This window comes from Bubalus kerabau, chromosome 4 (assembly GCF_029407905.1).
Source record: "Bubalus kerabau isolate K-KA32 ecotype Philippines breed swamp buffalo chromosome 4, PCC_UOA_SB_1v2, whole genome shotgun sequence".
Lineage (NCBI taxonomy): Eukaryota > Metazoa > Chordata > Mammalia > Artiodactyla > Bovidae > Bubalus > Bubalus kerabau.
Genome location: NC_073627.1, coordinates 129,584,905 through 129,600,764, shown reverse-complemented (window position 1 = coordinate 129,600,764; position 15,860 = coordinate 129,584,905). Strand labels below are relative to the sequence as shown.

At 49.4% G+C, this 15,860-nt stretch overlaps 1 protein-coding gene, 1 long non-coding RNA gene and 1 pseudogene across 3 annotated transcripts; 1 reads left to right on the top strand and 2 right to left on the bottom strand.

Moving 5' to 3' along the window:
* Nucleotides 1-1,545: 1,545 nt before the first annotated feature.
* Nucleotides 1,546-1,915, bottom strand: LOC129650964 (60S ribosomal protein L22-like 1; annotated as a pseudogene).
* Nucleotides 1,916-3,455: 1,540 nt separating this feature from the next.
* On the top strand, nucleotides 3,456-9,760 carry LOC129650291 (uncharacterized). 2 transcript variants are annotated; one of them, XR_008713699.1, is made up of 4 exons: nucleotides 3,456-3,577; nucleotides 5,091-5,657; nucleotides 7,364-7,446; nucleotides 7,819-9,760. It is a non-coding gene; the product is annotated as an uncharacterized LOC129650291 (long non-coding RNA). The 2 variants fall into 2 exon arrangements; XR_008713698.1 differs by having other exon boundaries at nucleotides 3,459-3,737.
* Nucleotides 9,761-9,929: 169 nt separating this feature from the next.
* On the bottom strand, nucleotides 9,930-12,893 carry FOXE1 (forkhead box E1). The gene has a single exon (XM_055578600.1). The coding sequence runs from the start codon at nucleotides 12,867-12,869 to the stop codon at nucleotides 11,748-11,750; it is 1,122 nt and encodes a 373-aa protein (XP_055434575.1). The 5' UTR covers nucleotides 12,870-12,893; the 3' UTR covers nucleotides 9,930-11,747.
* Nucleotides 12,894-15,860: the final 2,967 nt, after the last annotated feature.

Below are 15,860 nucleotides of genomic sequence, written 5' to 3'. Positions count from 1 at the left end.
TTATTTCTTCTTTTCCATTCTATGTAACTCTTAATTTCTAGACTTTTTTTTTTTGGTACTGGGTAGAACTTCCAGTACTATGTTGAATAAGAGTGATGAGAATGGACATCTTGCCTTGAGCTTGATCTTTGGGAAAAATATTCAGTCCTAAGTATAATGTTAGCTGTAGATTTTTGGTACACATTCCTTGTCTAGTTGAGGAAGAACCTTTCTGTTCCTATATTTTTGAGTGTTTTTATCATGATAGGTATTAATTCTGTCAAATGCTTTTTATGCAGTGATATGATTATGTGATTTTTCTCTTCTTTAGTCTATCAATATGGTGGCTTGTGGTAATTAATTTTTCCTATTGAACTAGCCTCACGTCCTCTGAAGTCAACTGTGTTTGGTTATGCTATATAATTATTTTCATATATCACTGAATTCTATTTGCTAATATTTTATCGAAGACTTTTCTGTCTATATTTATGAGAAATACTGGTTTATGGTTGTTGTTTCATATGACCTTAATCTGATTTTGTCATCAGGTTAATACTAGCTTTATAGAAAATAAATTGGACGTATTTTTTCCTCTTCTATTTTTTGGAAGAGATTGTGTTATTGGTATTTCTTTAAAATTTTGATAGAATTTTCTAGTGAAATCATCTGGGCCTGGACATTTCTTTTGGGGAGTTTTAAAAAATTATGAATTCAATTTCCTTTATACTTAGAAGGCTATTCAAATTATCTATTTCATATTGAGTAAGTTGTGGTATTTTTTGTTTTTTTGACATTGGTTTATTTTATCTAAGTTGTCAAATTTATGTGTTTTTAGTTGTTTGTAGAATTCCCTTATTATACTTTGATATCCGTAGGGTAGTGGTGATAGCTTCCATTTCATTCCTAATACTGGTGATTGTGTCTTTTTTCCTTAATCAGTTTTGTTAGAGGTTTTACCATTTTATTCATCTTTTCAAAGAACTAGCTCTTTATTTCCTTGATTTTCTCTATTGTTTTTCCATCTTCAGTTTCAATGATTTTGACTCTTTATTGCTCCCTCCCACCATTCCCTGATTCCTTCCTTCTTTCCTTCCAGCCTAATAGACCTACAACAGTATGTTAGTTCTAGGTATATAAGTGATTCAAGAGCTCTGTATGTTACAGAATAATGACCCTGATAAGTCTAGTTACCATCTGTCACCATACAGTTATAATATTACTGACTGGATTCTTTTTTTCTATTTTCTTGAGGTGGAGCTTAGGTTATTGATTTGAGATTTTCCATTTTTCACAATGTATGCCTTTAGTGCTATGAATTTCTCTCAGCATTTTATTTTTGCTATTTCCCACAACTTTGGGTATGCTGTATTTTCATTTTCATTCACTTCCATGTTTAATTTCTCCCCCAACTTCTAGACTTTCTCTTTTACCCATGGACTATTTAGAAACATATTGTGTACAATGTTTTCCATTCACTGATAAACTAAGTCAATTTCTGGATCTTTCTTTGTCTTGTATGCTTCATTTGTTTTATTGGCAAGCAAAGGCCTATAAGGGATGGCTTCACTACTCCTCAGACTCAGGTCCGTCTTCATCTTGACTAATCTGGAAGTAACGAAGTTTATAAGTTTATAAGATGCAACCCTTGAAGCCAGTCACCAAAATTGTTCTTTTTAAGGTATTTCTTGGTAAGATATTTTAGATACCTTTTAGAGAACTGTTTCTCAGAAACAACCATGATTTTATTCTTGAAGCATTCAGTGCAAACAACATTCCCAAGATTTCCAGGTTTTCCATTCATTTTAACCTTCTCACATAGAAACGGTTCAAAATTTCCAGAATCTTCTCCTGGATGATTAAGATCCAAATTAAACTTCCAGGTTGACTTCTTGGGCTTCCTTGTCTTTCTTCGGCACCATCTTGAAGGTTGGCCATGCAATCAGAGAGCAGCCCTGAGTCTTTTGACTTCTAGCCTAGTGCTCCTCTAACCCAGGAGCCTCATGATGCAAAGTATTATCAATTAGAAGTTCTGGTGCCCAAATGCCTGGCTTCAAACTGCTCCTCCTGTTCTACTTCACGGTCACTACCTTTCAGGGGAGTTTGTGGAGACTGAAAGCACTAGATAGTGCCCACCACCCCCCTACCCCCACTGCAGCTCACTGAATGTTAGCCATTGTGACTGGTATCAGAGACGGAAGGCATTGTTGTGCCCATTTTATTGTTGAGGAAGTTGAGGCTAGACTTGCACAGGTACTGGAGCCAGGATTCGAACCAGTGTGTTTGTGACAAAGGTGGGCAACTGCTCAGAAAATAGGAAAGTACCGAACAGTGTTCAGATTTGACCCTTACTAACAGTATATCAGACTCTCGATTCATTTCATGCATTTGTGTGTAGTGGGGGGCAGCCCAAGTTTCCTGAGGATAGATTTAGGAGGAAATCTTCAAACTGAGACTTGAAAGGGCTTACCTGGTGGCTCAGTGGTCAAGAATCCACTCGCTAATGCAGGGGACATAAGTTCGATCCCTCCAGAGTGATCCCACATGCCTCGGAGCAATTAAGCCCATGCGCCACAGCTGTTGAGCCTGTGCTCTAGAGCCTGAGAACCACGACTCCTGAGCCCTCATGCCCTAGAGCCCATACTCTGCAACAAGAGAAGCCACTGCGATGAGAAGCCTACGCACTGAAGCTAGAGAGTAGCCCCTGTTCACTGAAACTAGACAAAAGCCTCAACAGCAGGGAAGACCCAGCACAGCCAAAATAAATAAATACAATTTACAAAAAAAGAGAGTGAGAGATTTGAAAGCCACTTACTGAGAAGCGAGGTGTCTGCCAGGGCATGTAACTCACCGGCCAACCAACCTTGTAGTAGTGTTTCGGAAAAGTCATTTATGTTCATTATAGTTTGGGGTTTGGGTGGAAAGCCTGTTTCAGTTCTGGGGTTTTGCTCTCCTATCAGGCCGGCTGCAGGCCCAGACTGGCCCCTGTTGGAAGGAAGTCGGCCCTCCTCCCCTCAAGGAGGAAAGGCCCTCCCGTCTGTGGTCGCTGCATTGTACTTGCTGGATTCCAGGCTGTCAGTCTCATGGAGAGCTCCCGGGACGCTTAGCCTGCAGATTGTTTTGTTAGGTTTCTCCTACAATTAATTTGGAAATCACCCAGCTGCCCACAGCCTCTCCCAGGTGTTCTGGAAACCACAGGCCTGCTCCTGCAGCCTTTGCCTTGGTGGGACCATCGCTGGCTGAAGCTGGGTGGGTCAGGGTGGGGTGATAGGAGGGTGAAAAGAGGCCCATAATGGTAGAGCTCATTTAAAGCCACGTCCCCCTCAGCTTTGGCACTAACCGTCCTGCTTTGTAGGATCTGGAGCAAACAGATCCACACACTTTGCAAACTTTATCTTTAAGCCTCACACGCCCTGTGGAGGTAAGTCAGGGGCGTGTGGAGGATCCACCCTACTCAACGAGAAAGGATTTCCCCCAAGCTGCAGTCAAACCAACACGCAAGCCTCCCGGTTCCCATATCCAAGGAGCACAGATCCTCACATGCTTGATTCATTTTGCTGTGAACTTTGTTACACCTGGATTGAATCCCTTGCAGACAAAGGTCTGTGACCTTGCGCTTGCCCTCTTTTCTTGGACCTTACTTTTCTCATCTGAAAAAATGCACCTGAAAACTGTTACTTCCTAGGGCAGTTGTGAAGATCTAAAGGAGAGCATATGTGGAAGTTCTTAGTACAGCATGAACAAAGCCACTCATGGATAATGTGAGTTATGTTAGTCAGCTGTGCCATGGCTGAACCACTTGAAGCTAGGGAAGAGCAATGGTGTGCTGAGAGCCCTGGACAAGGATCTAAGATGTTAGCTCCTTGTACAGCTATGGAAAGTCACCTTCTTTATTTATGTGCTCAGTCGTGTGTGACTCTTTGTGACCCCATGGACTATAGTCCATCAGGCTCCTTTGTCTGTGGAATTTTCCAGGCAAGAATACTTGAGTGTGTTGTCATTTCCTTCTCTGGAGGATCTTCCCCTCCCAGGGTTGAACCCATATCTCCCATGTCTCCTGCATTGCAGTTGGATTCTTTACCTGATGAGCCATTGGGAAAACCCAACCTTGTTTTTTCCTTCTATAAATCAAGGGGTAAGATTATATTACCTTTCAGCTGTATGTTTTTTTAAATATAAGAATGGCAAAGGAAATCTCAACAGGAAAACCAAGAATCAATTTTTTCCTGCCTCCAAAAGGGTCACCTTCTTTGGTTAGGATGTATTTGGCTGCAAGTAACAGAGAGACCAAAGATAAGAGGTTTAAATGGCAGGATGTTTGTTATCGAACACAGGTATAACGAATTGTTCCAGGGTTGGTTCTTTCAGTAGCTCAGTGATGTCATTAGGTACCCAGGTTATTCCCACCTTTTGACTCTGCCATCCTCAGCAGGTTGTCTTGTTCTCTTAGGCTGGTACCCTCCGAGCCCAACATGTCTGTCACACTTGCAGGAGTCACACTCTAACAACATTAAGAGGAACAAAATGGCTATTTATTTCCCCCTGTTGCTTTAAAAACAAGGAAATATTTCCCAGAAGTCCTGAGCAGACTTTTCTGGACATCTCACTGGCCTGGAAAGTATCCTGGGCCTGTTTCTCAATAATCACTGGCAGGAGTGATGGAATCATCACCATGTCTACCTTAGACAAGTCCAGATTGAGCCAGTGGGCACTCCAATGGGTGTAAGACATCCCCTACAACACATGACCAATTACAACCTGAACAAAATCAGAGTCTTGTGAGCAGAGAGGGGGCAGAATGACAACTATGAGTATCTGGCACACCTTCTTGAATAAGCCAGAAAGAGAGCATATTGTTTTACTCCTGTCCAGGGTTGCCCACTGTTCAGTTGTCCTCAGTATGCTGCATCTCAGCTCTACCATAAAGAACCCTTTGTCCAGTTCCCTTGATAGGACACTGTTCTTTCTTTTGAGCACTAGTACAGAGAAAACGTGAACACACCCCAATGTTGAGTAGTTGTATGAAGCTTGGATGAAATCTAGGATAGAAGGAAAGTGTTACATGGGAGGGGGAAATTTTGAAAATGCTCATATTAAGTATAATTTTCTCATAGTGTAAGAAACCCTTGGACTTCCCTGGTGGTACAGTGGATTAGAGTCTGATGCCAGTGCAGGGGACATGGGTTCAATCCCTGGTCCAGGAAGATTCCACATGCCTCAGAGCCTGTGTGTCACAACTACTGAAACCCATACACCTGTGCTCTGCATCAAGTGAAGCCACCGCAATGAGAAGCCATTCCACTGCAATGAAGAGTAGCCCCTGCTTGCTGCAACTAAAGAAAGCCTGCTCGCAGTAACAAAGACCCTGCGTAACCAAAAATAAATAATTAAAAAAAAAAAAAAAAAAGAAACCCTTCACAGGGCTGCTCACGAACACACCGTGCTTCTAATCTCATTCCCTTGTCCTGAGGTCTGGACCTCTGCAACAGAATAACATGATCCATTCATGTTTGAGCTGAGTTACATACTGGCTGCTGTGAGGAATGAGTGAGGAGAGCAGTGGAGGGATCAGGGAGCTCTGTGTGTGAGGCTGATGCTGTGATCCAGGAGAGGGATGATGGAGGCTCCTGCTGGGTTTTGTCCTTGGAGGTGCAAGATGGGATTAGGTGGTTCCTGGAGAGGTGATGATCAAAGCAAATTTGGGGTGACTGGAACACATAGGGGTGTCTAGGAACAGCAAGTGGGGGTGTTGGATGGAGCCTAGAGGTGTAGGAAGGGCAACTGTGGGAGATGAGGCCAGGAAGTGGGTTGGCATAAGGATCATGGAGGGCCCCAAATGACAGGTGAGGAGTTTGGGCTCTCTGGTACAGACAAAACGGAGCCTGAGCCCACAGGACTGGAGCTCAGCTTCTGGAAGTGAGGCTGGCAGTGTGGGCAGAATGGGGGTGGAGGTAACAGCATCCAGGGGCGGGCTTGGCTGGCTACAGGCGGCTGAGAGCAGTGGAGAGAGTTGGGCTGTATGAGGCTGTGCTTCTCACACTTCATCTCTGGTTGCTGATTGCCTCCATGCATGAAAAATCATAGCTGGGAAGCCGCTCCAAGTTCTCAGATAATGAGATAAGCCGGTGTTCTGACCAGGGCAGAGATCCACCCTGATTCTGGCTCCCAGTCCCTTCCTCAACCTGGGAGGGGCTGACAGTTGATCCCCAGCGCCTCTCTGACTACGTGCCTCTGCACCTGGTTAACCCTTCTGGGCTGAACTGGAAATCAGAGCCTCAGCTCTTAGAAGAGGGGCTGTGGGGCTGGCAGAGGGGAATGGGGAGCTCCACAGGGAGCAGTCGTCCTTTCCATCCCAGGAGCTCTGCTAGCTTTGGCCTCTACCTGGAGAGAAGAGGGAGGGCCTCCCATCCTCTTCTGCCCTACCTGTCTGCTCTGCTTTTTCTTTAGTTCACTGCTCAGTTTGGGCTGAAAAGCACTAGCCACACTGCCTTCCCTCTGGGTAGTTCTAAGCTTTGTATTTAACTGATCCCAGGCTCGCTTTACCCATCCATAGAATGGAGGGCCCCCACCCAGTTGCTCCTTCTCCATCCCTCAACCCCCATCTGATTACTTCCTTCACCTTCACCACCACCCCCATCTGATTACTTCCATTTCCACATTGCCTTTTATGAGGATGATAATCAAATGTAGTCTCCTTCGAGGGAGGCATAGGTTTTAGTCAGGCTTGGACACTTAGAGCTATGAGATCTGGGTTAAGTCATGTGTCCCTTTAGCTCTGTAGAAGCTCTATACACACACATCGTATTCCTATTTATTCCTATTATTGAAAACTCATGTGAGCACTGAGATGAGAGTCCTGGTTCTTCCACCAAGCTGCTCTGTGATCCTGGGAAGAAAATCCAGTCTGGTACATGCCCCTTGTCTGAACAACTTTCACCAGGGACCTTCCCTGCTCCCTCCAGTTATTCTGTCATGCCAGCCCCAGCAGTCAGCACTTCTCAGGAACAGGATGAGCACAGAAACTGAATTCTCTAGAAAGCTGTGTGTATTGGGGGTGGGGATAGGGGGACTGTGGGGATGGCGGGGGTTGGGGGGATTCATTAGGGCACTCATAATCTTGGGCTATTCAAGGGACCCTTAAACTGCTTTACTGGAGGATCCTTCAGCTCTTCCTGCTGGCTATTGGGTCCTGAAAAGTGAGCTTTATTTTTCTCCTAAACCTCAACTAGCCCAGACTTGGGGTTAGAGTTGCCAAGCTTAATCCCTATTTAGGCAAATGACTGCTGCTTAGAGGATACAGAGACCAGAGCCCAAGGTCTCCAAAGTAGCTCAGCAGGGAGTCAGGAGCCTGGGTTCCTGGCCAGGCTCTGACACCCCAGCTTTCAAGATGGTTTCAGATACACTCTCACTGAAGCACTGTCACACTCACACCCATCAGACACGGAACATGAGATGAGATGCTTTCGAAAGGTGAGGATTCCAAGACTGTAAAGTGTACCCAAGGGTGGAGGTGAAGGGCTCTACCCCAGCCATCTCTCTCTGCAGCCATCTCTGGTTGGGGTTCTTGCTCAGAAACAGGAAGTTTCTGGAAGTTATTCTGGGGTCTCTGATCAACAACGTAACACTTTACCCCTCACCGACACCCCGCCCCACACTTCTCTAAAGCTTTGCCTCTCTACGTAGGGCAGAGAAATGCTTCAGGTCTTGTTGAAATGCAGTTTGTGTTTCAGTGAATCTGGGTAGAGCTTGAGAGTCTGCATTTCTGTCGAGCTCCCAGGGGATGCCCATGCTGGTAGTCTATGGCCCACACTTAGAGCTACAAGGCCTTTGTCTCCTGTGCAGGACAGCAGGGACAGCAAGCCTGCTCTCAGCCTTTCTACTGGCTCTTGGAGAACAGCATCCTGGATTCAGATGACCAAAAAAAGAGGAGTTCAAGAATGTGAGCATGAAAGGGAACCTGCCACCTAGGTTTGTAGATAGTGCAACATCGGTTGGTACAAGCTCGGTCAAGATCTCAAAGTATTTCAGTGACAAATTTGGGACTCAGGCCTCTTGCAAAGGAAAAACAAAAACTAGAAAAGATACTCACTGAGGTGTTTTCTGTGCTTTCCCTGGGTGAATTAATGTTACCTTGACTCTTCTTTCTGTGGTTGTTGTCTTTTTTTTTACAATGAAAGTGTACCAATTTTGTAATAAAAATGTAATTTTAATGAAAACATTCTCACAAAGTTCTTAGTAAATGAGATTATGTTTATGAGTGTTCTGGATAAACTATAACTGTGTACAGCAGCTTCATGTCATGACTGTGGAATTCAGCCCAAACGCTCACGAGTTCATTTCAGCGAGGTTACCCTTACTCTTTCAGGCGCACGGGTCGTCGAGTTGAGGAAGCCGATGCCGTCACCATCCACAGCCGCCGAAAGCAGCTTCCTACTCCCCCTTGGCCTCTGCTGTGGGAACGCTTCCCCTAGCGCTGCAGGAATCTTTCCCCTTAAATCGGGGAAGATTCCTTAATCCGTTTTCGTAGTAAACGACCTCGGGCCAAGACTGCTTTTGTTGCTGGTTTCTTAAACTTAATTGCAAGCAAAGTTAATTTGAAAGAAAATAAATGTTACAGCTCTGGGGCGAATTCTAACGAGCCTTGGGAAATTAGAGAAGAACGCATCTAATTACCCACAGCCCGGGGGGTTGTGCACACGACGCTGGGGGTGCAGGGCCCAGAGAGGGGCACACAATTTTTTTGGTTTCAAGATAGGAAGAAGAACAAAGAAACGCACCTCCCGACTCTGAGCCCCTAGATGGGGAGGTCCTGTTTGGCGGTTTGGGCGTTCGGAGAGTTGGACTGTCGCTCGACGCAGCAATGAATGCTCTCAAGGTCCTAGAATCGCGCGGACGGCTCGGCCGCGTGGAGGGTAGACTCGGCTCGGCCCGTCTGTGGTTGAAGGGCCCGGGTGGCCCGCGAGCTTTGGGTGCCGCCGGCAGGCAGGAGGCCGAAAAGCGCCGACGTTCTCCAAAACCTCGAGAGTCCCGCTGTCTTTCCGGGCTCTCGCTGTGCGCACCCAGTTCCCAACTCGCAGCGTCCCCTCTCCCGTCACATACTCTGGCTTTTGGCGCCATATCACCTGTCGTCCCAGTTTCCAGAGAGAGTTGGGAGTGAAGACGCGTGCACTTTGCCTCTCCATCTTTCTCCTTCACCCGGGTTTTACCTCGACGCTCCAGGAGGCTTCGGGATAAGCCGGCGCTTTTTAATTGTAAAGCCCTTCTTCCCTCGTGTGCCAAGCGCTTTACAGTTTACAGCGTATCTACCTCTCTTGATTCGTTTAACTTTAGGAGGACTCTGAGCGAGGGGTCACAAATTCCTACTCACAAATGAGGCCCCTAGAGAAGGGACTGGTTAATGGCGCTGTCAAAGCATTGGATTTGCTAAATAAAACACAGAGAAAGGGTCAACCACCGCATTAACCGGGCGCATAGACTGCCCTTTTCCAGCCCTAATCCCCTAGCTGGGCTTTAGGCAGCCAAGGACAAGACCCTGGGGTGGAAGCCTTTCAATTTCTGACTACTGCCAGCTAAGGAAATGGCAACCCACTCCAGTATTCTTGGCCTGGAGAATCCCAGGGACGGGGAGTCTGATGGGCTGCCGTCTATGGGGTCGCACAGAGTCGGACACGACTGAAGAGACTTAGCAGCAGCAGCCAGCTAGGCAAGGCATCCTGATTTCTGCCTGGGAGAGCCAGACTGTCTAGCTGCACAGGAGAACCTTTGAATTTCAACCTGCAAGGATCCATAGGGAGATAAGGGAGGCCTAACACCTAGGCATTTCCAAGCTCACAGGGCTAGGTCTGAAATCGGGACCTACTGGTCGTAGGATCAGTGCTGCAGCTGCTCCCTGCCTCCAGGTGGTCCATTACCACCGTCAGAGTTAGGAAGGACCAGTGTCTCGACTCCTGCTAACACCGTAGCCATCAACCACACACTGCTATTGAGCACTTGGCTTGTGGTTAGTCCAAACTTGAGCTGTAAGTGTAAAATACACTCCACATTTTGAAGACTTAGTATGAAAAACATAAACTACCTCAACAATTTTTACACTGATTATACCTTGAAATGATAGTTTGGATAAATTGTGTTAAATACAGTATATTATTAATCTCACTATTTCACTTGTTTTTAAAATAAATGCAGCTACCAGAAAGATCTTAGTTACATGGGCAGCTTGCATGATATTTCTATTGGGCAGCACTTTTTAGACAGATACCCGTCTGGACTGAATCACATTCACATGTCTTTGTGAACAGGATAGAGCAATCCATGAAATTAAAAATTACCAATGGTTTTCAGTCTTCTTTCCCACACTCCCCAACTCTTCCCTAGTAAATTAATTACACAGAAAGAGGCTGCCTTTCTCTTGCCAGAACTCACCTCAAAGATCTTTATTAGAAACAGTTCATATGAACACTCAAGTTTATCTGCAACTGCACAACGAGCCTCTGAAATATTTAATGCTTGAAAGTTTTGCTCCAGAATCAAAACTTACAAGATATCTCCTGAGAAAGGTGGGGAAATGGTTGGATTTATTATTTTTTTTCTGATCTTGGTCATCTTGTAGCTTAAAAGAAATAAATGGAAACAAAGTTAAATACCAGTTTCTTTCTAAGCCTGCCTAACTGACTGCCCCAGTTTTTCTTTCTTTTTTTGCATGAAAAGGTGCCAGGGATGGAAGGGCCAGCCCGCAAAATGAAAGCCCTCACCAAGAGACTCAAGAGAGTTTTGTCATCTCTTTGACTTTTAACTCACCCATTGGGTCCAGGGCTTAATGAAAAGAAAGAGTGGGCAATAGACAAATGTATTTCTACCTGCATCATTGGAAAACCACATTTATGACCCAGCAGTAATAGCTGCTGAATGATCAGCACATCATGCTGAAATTATGACATAATCGGGGCCTGGAGCTAATCCAGAGTTGCTTGCCATGAGCTCTGTTCCCATTCCCTGGAGTAAGGTTAGGCCTTGGGTGGCCCATCCATGCTGCCAAATATGCAGGGCGGCAGCAACCCTGATGGGCCCTTAAAGATCATATGGGGCACGGTTGGATTCTACAGCTCTCTTGTATATCACATGGGAACACTGCAGGGTGTGAGTGATGGAAATGGGTCACACTGTGGCAACCCAGCACAGTCCGGATTCAGAGCCAGGTTTGCAGTTCTCAGAGGCTGGGAAAAGCAGGCCTCGGTCAAGCTAAACAGAGATCTTTCCCATTTTTTAAAAAAGTTACTTCTTTTGCAAATTTGTCCTCCTCACCTTATGTAGGAAGACGCTATAGGAGTCTTTTATTGTAGTAAGATAGTCAAAGGCACAAGAGGTCGAACTGTGTAAAAAGAGTTTTGAAAAGTACAGGGAAGAGTGAAATCATGTGATTCTCCACCATTCCTCTAGACTCTGGAGTAGACGCTACCTTGTGCCCCCTTTAGAGCTAAGGGCCCTCCCCGGTTAGAATGTCCAAGGCAAGACCTTTGGAGCTGCGCCTCTATGAGGGTCTATTGTCCCAGTCCATGGGCCTCGGACGCTTCTCCCCACCTCCCATTTTCAAAGCCGCCCGGTAGGCGCCCGGTGTACGCGGTGCACCGGGAGTCTGCGCCTGTCACGCCGGCTCGGTCCCTGCCACGTGGCTCTCAATTCGGCCCTCTGTCCAGTCCTGTCCTCAGGTTTCGTCGATACTTAGTTCGTAAGGACAGTCGAGGTATCTATGAATTTTCGCCTGTATGCTCCGCTCACATGGCGGACACGAACCGATCCACTGCGCTTGGATAGGCAGCCGCGTGGCGAGCGTGGTAGGCGCCTCCACTGCCCGCTCCGAGCTGCCCACCAGGATTGTAGCAGGGCCCCAGAGCTCCGAACTGGCCGGGCGATGTGCGCCCATAGAAGTCCACCGCAGTCTCGATGCCGCCGCTGCTGCCACCCGCGGGGGGCGAAGCGGGCCCGGCCAACCGGCCAGTCGCTGCGAAGAGGGCCCCGCTGGCCCCTTGCGAGTACGTGCCGTCGGGGCCAGCGTACGCGGCCGCATAGGCGGAAGTGTTGGCGGGTCGGGCACCGGCGCAGCCGGCCGGCTGGTAAGCTGTGCTAGCGGCAGAGCCGCCGGCCGAGGCAAAGGAGCAGGAACCGGCGGGCCCCGATGGCGCGGGGCCCAGTTCTGGGCTGAGCGGCCGCTCAGGCACCAGGCCGAAGACGCGGCACGGGCCTGGCGAAGCAGCCGGGTAGTAGACCGGGGGCGGCGGGGCGAGCGACGGTGCGGCATAGCCTGCATAGACCGCGCCAGGGTAAGGAGGGCGCGCAGCGGGCACCCCACCCGGGAAGATGGCGGCAGCGGCGGCGGCTGCAGCGGCAGCGGCGGCGGCGGCCGCGTCGTGCATGTAAGCCGGGTAAGTGGACAGGTCAGAGCGCTTGAAACGCTTGCGGCGGCGCAGGAAGCTGCCGCTCTCGAACATGTCCTCGGCGTTGGGATCGAGCGCCCAGTAGTTGCCCTTGCCCGGGCGGCCGGCCTCGCGCGGGATCTTGAGAAAGCAGTCGTTGAGTGTGAGGTTGTGGCGGATGCTGTTCTGCCACTTTTTGGGGTTGTCGCGGTAAAAGGGGAAACGCTCGGTGATGAACTTATAGATGCCGCCCAGAGTGAGGCGGCGCTCCGGCGCGTGCGCTATGGCCATGGCAATGAGCGCGATGTAGCTGTAGGGCGGCTTGCCCCGCTGCAGGGGGCGCTTCCGCCGCCGCCCACCGGCGCCGCGACCCACGGCCTCCGCTGGTACCCCGCCGGCCCCCGCCTCACCGCGCTCCTCCTTCACGGCAGCCAGCGCCTCCGGCTGCGGCGGCGGCGGCGGCGGCCCGCTCTCGGCCGTCATGGCGCAGCCGTCCCGCGTCCCCGAGGCGTCCCCGCTGCTTTCGAGGATCGGGCGACGGCTTTGGGAGCTGCGGGGCCCGGGACACTGGGTCGCGGGGACCAACGCTGGTTCCCTTTGCAAAGAGCTGAGAGGGTCCTCGCAGCTGGCACCGGGAGCTTCCCTGGCAGGGGCTCGCAGGAGGCTTGGCGTCGGCGGTTTCCGGACTGGCGGTCTGCAGACAGAGGTTCAAGTGTCCCGCCCACCGACGGCTCTGCTCGTGTTCTGGACCTCGAAGCCAGGCGCCGGCAGCGACGCTGGTACTGAAATTAGACTCCTGTCTAGGGCTGAAGGGTCCTTTGCGCGCTGGTGCCAGGCGATCAACGGGTCTGGAATTGGTCCTGGGGCTGAGGCGCTGGCATCAGTTCTGGGCTTCCCGCTGATTCTGAGGATAACCGTCGAGGTCGCGAGTGCAGAGGAGGTTGCGGGCCCAAAGGCCTGAAATGGTAGCAGTTAGTGCAGGCGTGGGCACTGTGTTGGGGGCGGCCTAGGCCGCGTCACTGAGGCCGCAGCCGCTGAAAGCGCGGAGGGCAAGGAGTCGAGGCGACGGTGGCGAGGTCGCGGCGTGGGCCAGGCGCGGTGGCCGGCCACTGTTCCTCTCCGAAGGGTTGGCCTCCAGCCGCCAATACTTCTGGCGAGGCGCTCCCCTGAACACACCCGGACCGGCTCCTCCCTCCGCGGGTTTCTCCTCCTTAAAGGCGCCGGGAAGCTCGGGGCGGTGCCGGTTCCCCGCCCGCCCCCAGCCCCCCGACTACCCGCCCCCTGGGCCCCGGCGCACCTCCCCAGGTAGGAGCAGCTGTGGCGGCGCGGCGGGAACCACATGATCGGAGCGCCGAAGGCGCTTGGAGATCTCCCCGGCCGGTTCTCTCTGCGCACCGACGGGGAGAATGAGGCCGAGAGAGGCAGGGACTGTCGGCGCGCAAACTCGGCGCTTTCGGACTTTACCAGCCTGGATAGAAGGCTGGGACCCACAGGTGAAAGGAAGGGCTCGCTTCACTTTTTTGGCTGGAGAGGGTGAGAATTGACTGAGGGGGCTCTTGGTTCTTGTGGGTGGGGGCGAGGAAGGGAGAAGTCCCAAGTGATTGGCTCCCAAGGTCTTTGGGATGATTCTCAAACCCTAAGTCAAGGCTTCCCTGGCCATTCTCCATCCAGTCCCTCGTCTTTCAGACAGAATTCCTAGGTCTTATAGAGGATGTAAGTTGCTACCGTTCCACCGCGACTTCGCGGATTAGCCACCTCATACCTGCCTACGTCTGTGTTAGTGCGTTTCCTCGCCATGTGTCAGAGGCAGCGACTTTCCCTCTTTGGGTGCTAGGCTCCTCGACTGTACCGAGATTTTGTATCTCGTGTCCTTCCATTGCTGATATTTAGGGAAACACCGCACTACCCCCACCTCCAATCATTTATCTTTGGGTGGCTCGGGACCCCTCTCTATATGATGGGGAGTGAAGCACAGTTTAAAGAGGATGAAGGCTGGGCTTCTGCCCTCTCGTGGTGATCTCCTCCAGTTCGCTCAGGCCAAGAAGGCTCCAAGCAGCCGAGCCGCTCCATCCCGAAGCGGGGCGGAGGGCTGAGAGAAGTGGGGGCCGGGGAAGGGGGAGCTGTGGCCGTCCGCCGGCGCGTCTCCTTGGAAAGGGGTGGGCACGGGGGGCCTGTTTGCTTCGAGGGTGTCTGGTTTCTGAGTTCGTTTTCTGCCACCCCGCAAGACCGAGCTCGGCCTCACCCAAGACTTCCTGCGTCGGTGGTCCCGCAGATCTGGATTCTTTTTATGATCTTTTGCAGGGAGACCTTGGGCCAGTCCCTTCCCACCCGCAAGCCCACAGTTTTCCTTTCTGAGAATTGAAGGAGGAAAAGCACGTGCAGATCTTGGAAGGAGAAGGAGGAAGGCTTTTATCCTTAGGATTTCGAGACTTGGTGCCGACAGCCAGAGGCTCCGGCCGAGATGCAGCTTTCCGGCTGCGGATGCAGGGTTGGGGGGAGCGAGCCGCGAGAGCACGGGCGGCCAGGCTTCAAGGGTTTTAGTCGCGTTCTTCGTGGCGACGAGCTCCGGGTAGATCCAGCCCCACCAAGCACTGGGCAACTGCCTTCGGAAGCAGGAGGCAAAGAGTCCAAGTCCTCGCTCCGCCGATCCGGGTATGGAAGCCAATCCGAACAATTTGCATGAGGACCTTCCTCCGCGGATGCACACTCGAACGACTGGAGAGGCTTTTCACTTGCTCAAAACACTCCCAGCTTCCTTCTTCCAAAGTAACCACGCTGCGAAAATCCAGGTTTCATCCTATTTTTTTTTCAAAGGGGGAAAGGTTTAAAGTTGTTAAATTTTAACCAGATTACATCATAGCAGTCTTTTAATACTGAATTTTATGGTTCCAAGATTCAGATTTCCAAATGTTAAAATTTGGACTACTATCCTAGCATGAATCCCTAAATCAAATAATGTGTTTCTGTAATTCTAAGATTCTATGACCAGTGTCTAAATTCTTTGACTGTGATTATATCTCTATGACTTTAAACTTCTGTTCAGAGTATAAAAGCATATTCCTTATATATTAAGATGCTGGGAGTAAGATTTTGTGCCTGAAAATATGATGCCACTGTTGGCAGTTGTAACTTCTCCGTTTTAGACATTTTTGCAGCTCTAAGGTACATATTGCTTAATTTTAATTCCTGTCTAGGAATGTCTGATTGGAAGATTTGGGTCCTATAAATCCACATCTCTCTTATTTCATTCTAAAATATTAGTACTAGATCCACTATTCTATAACTCAAATAACCTAACAATTCTTATAATATTTGTGACCATATGCTTTAATGACTTTAAGACAGAGACTTTTAAGCTCCAGTTACTATGGTTAGAAGCCTCCATGTCTCAGGATGTTTTGATCCTCATTGTTTTGTGACTGTGGACACACTCTTCTAGAAATCCGATTCCTTTTTCTCAAACTTTTCAGCTAC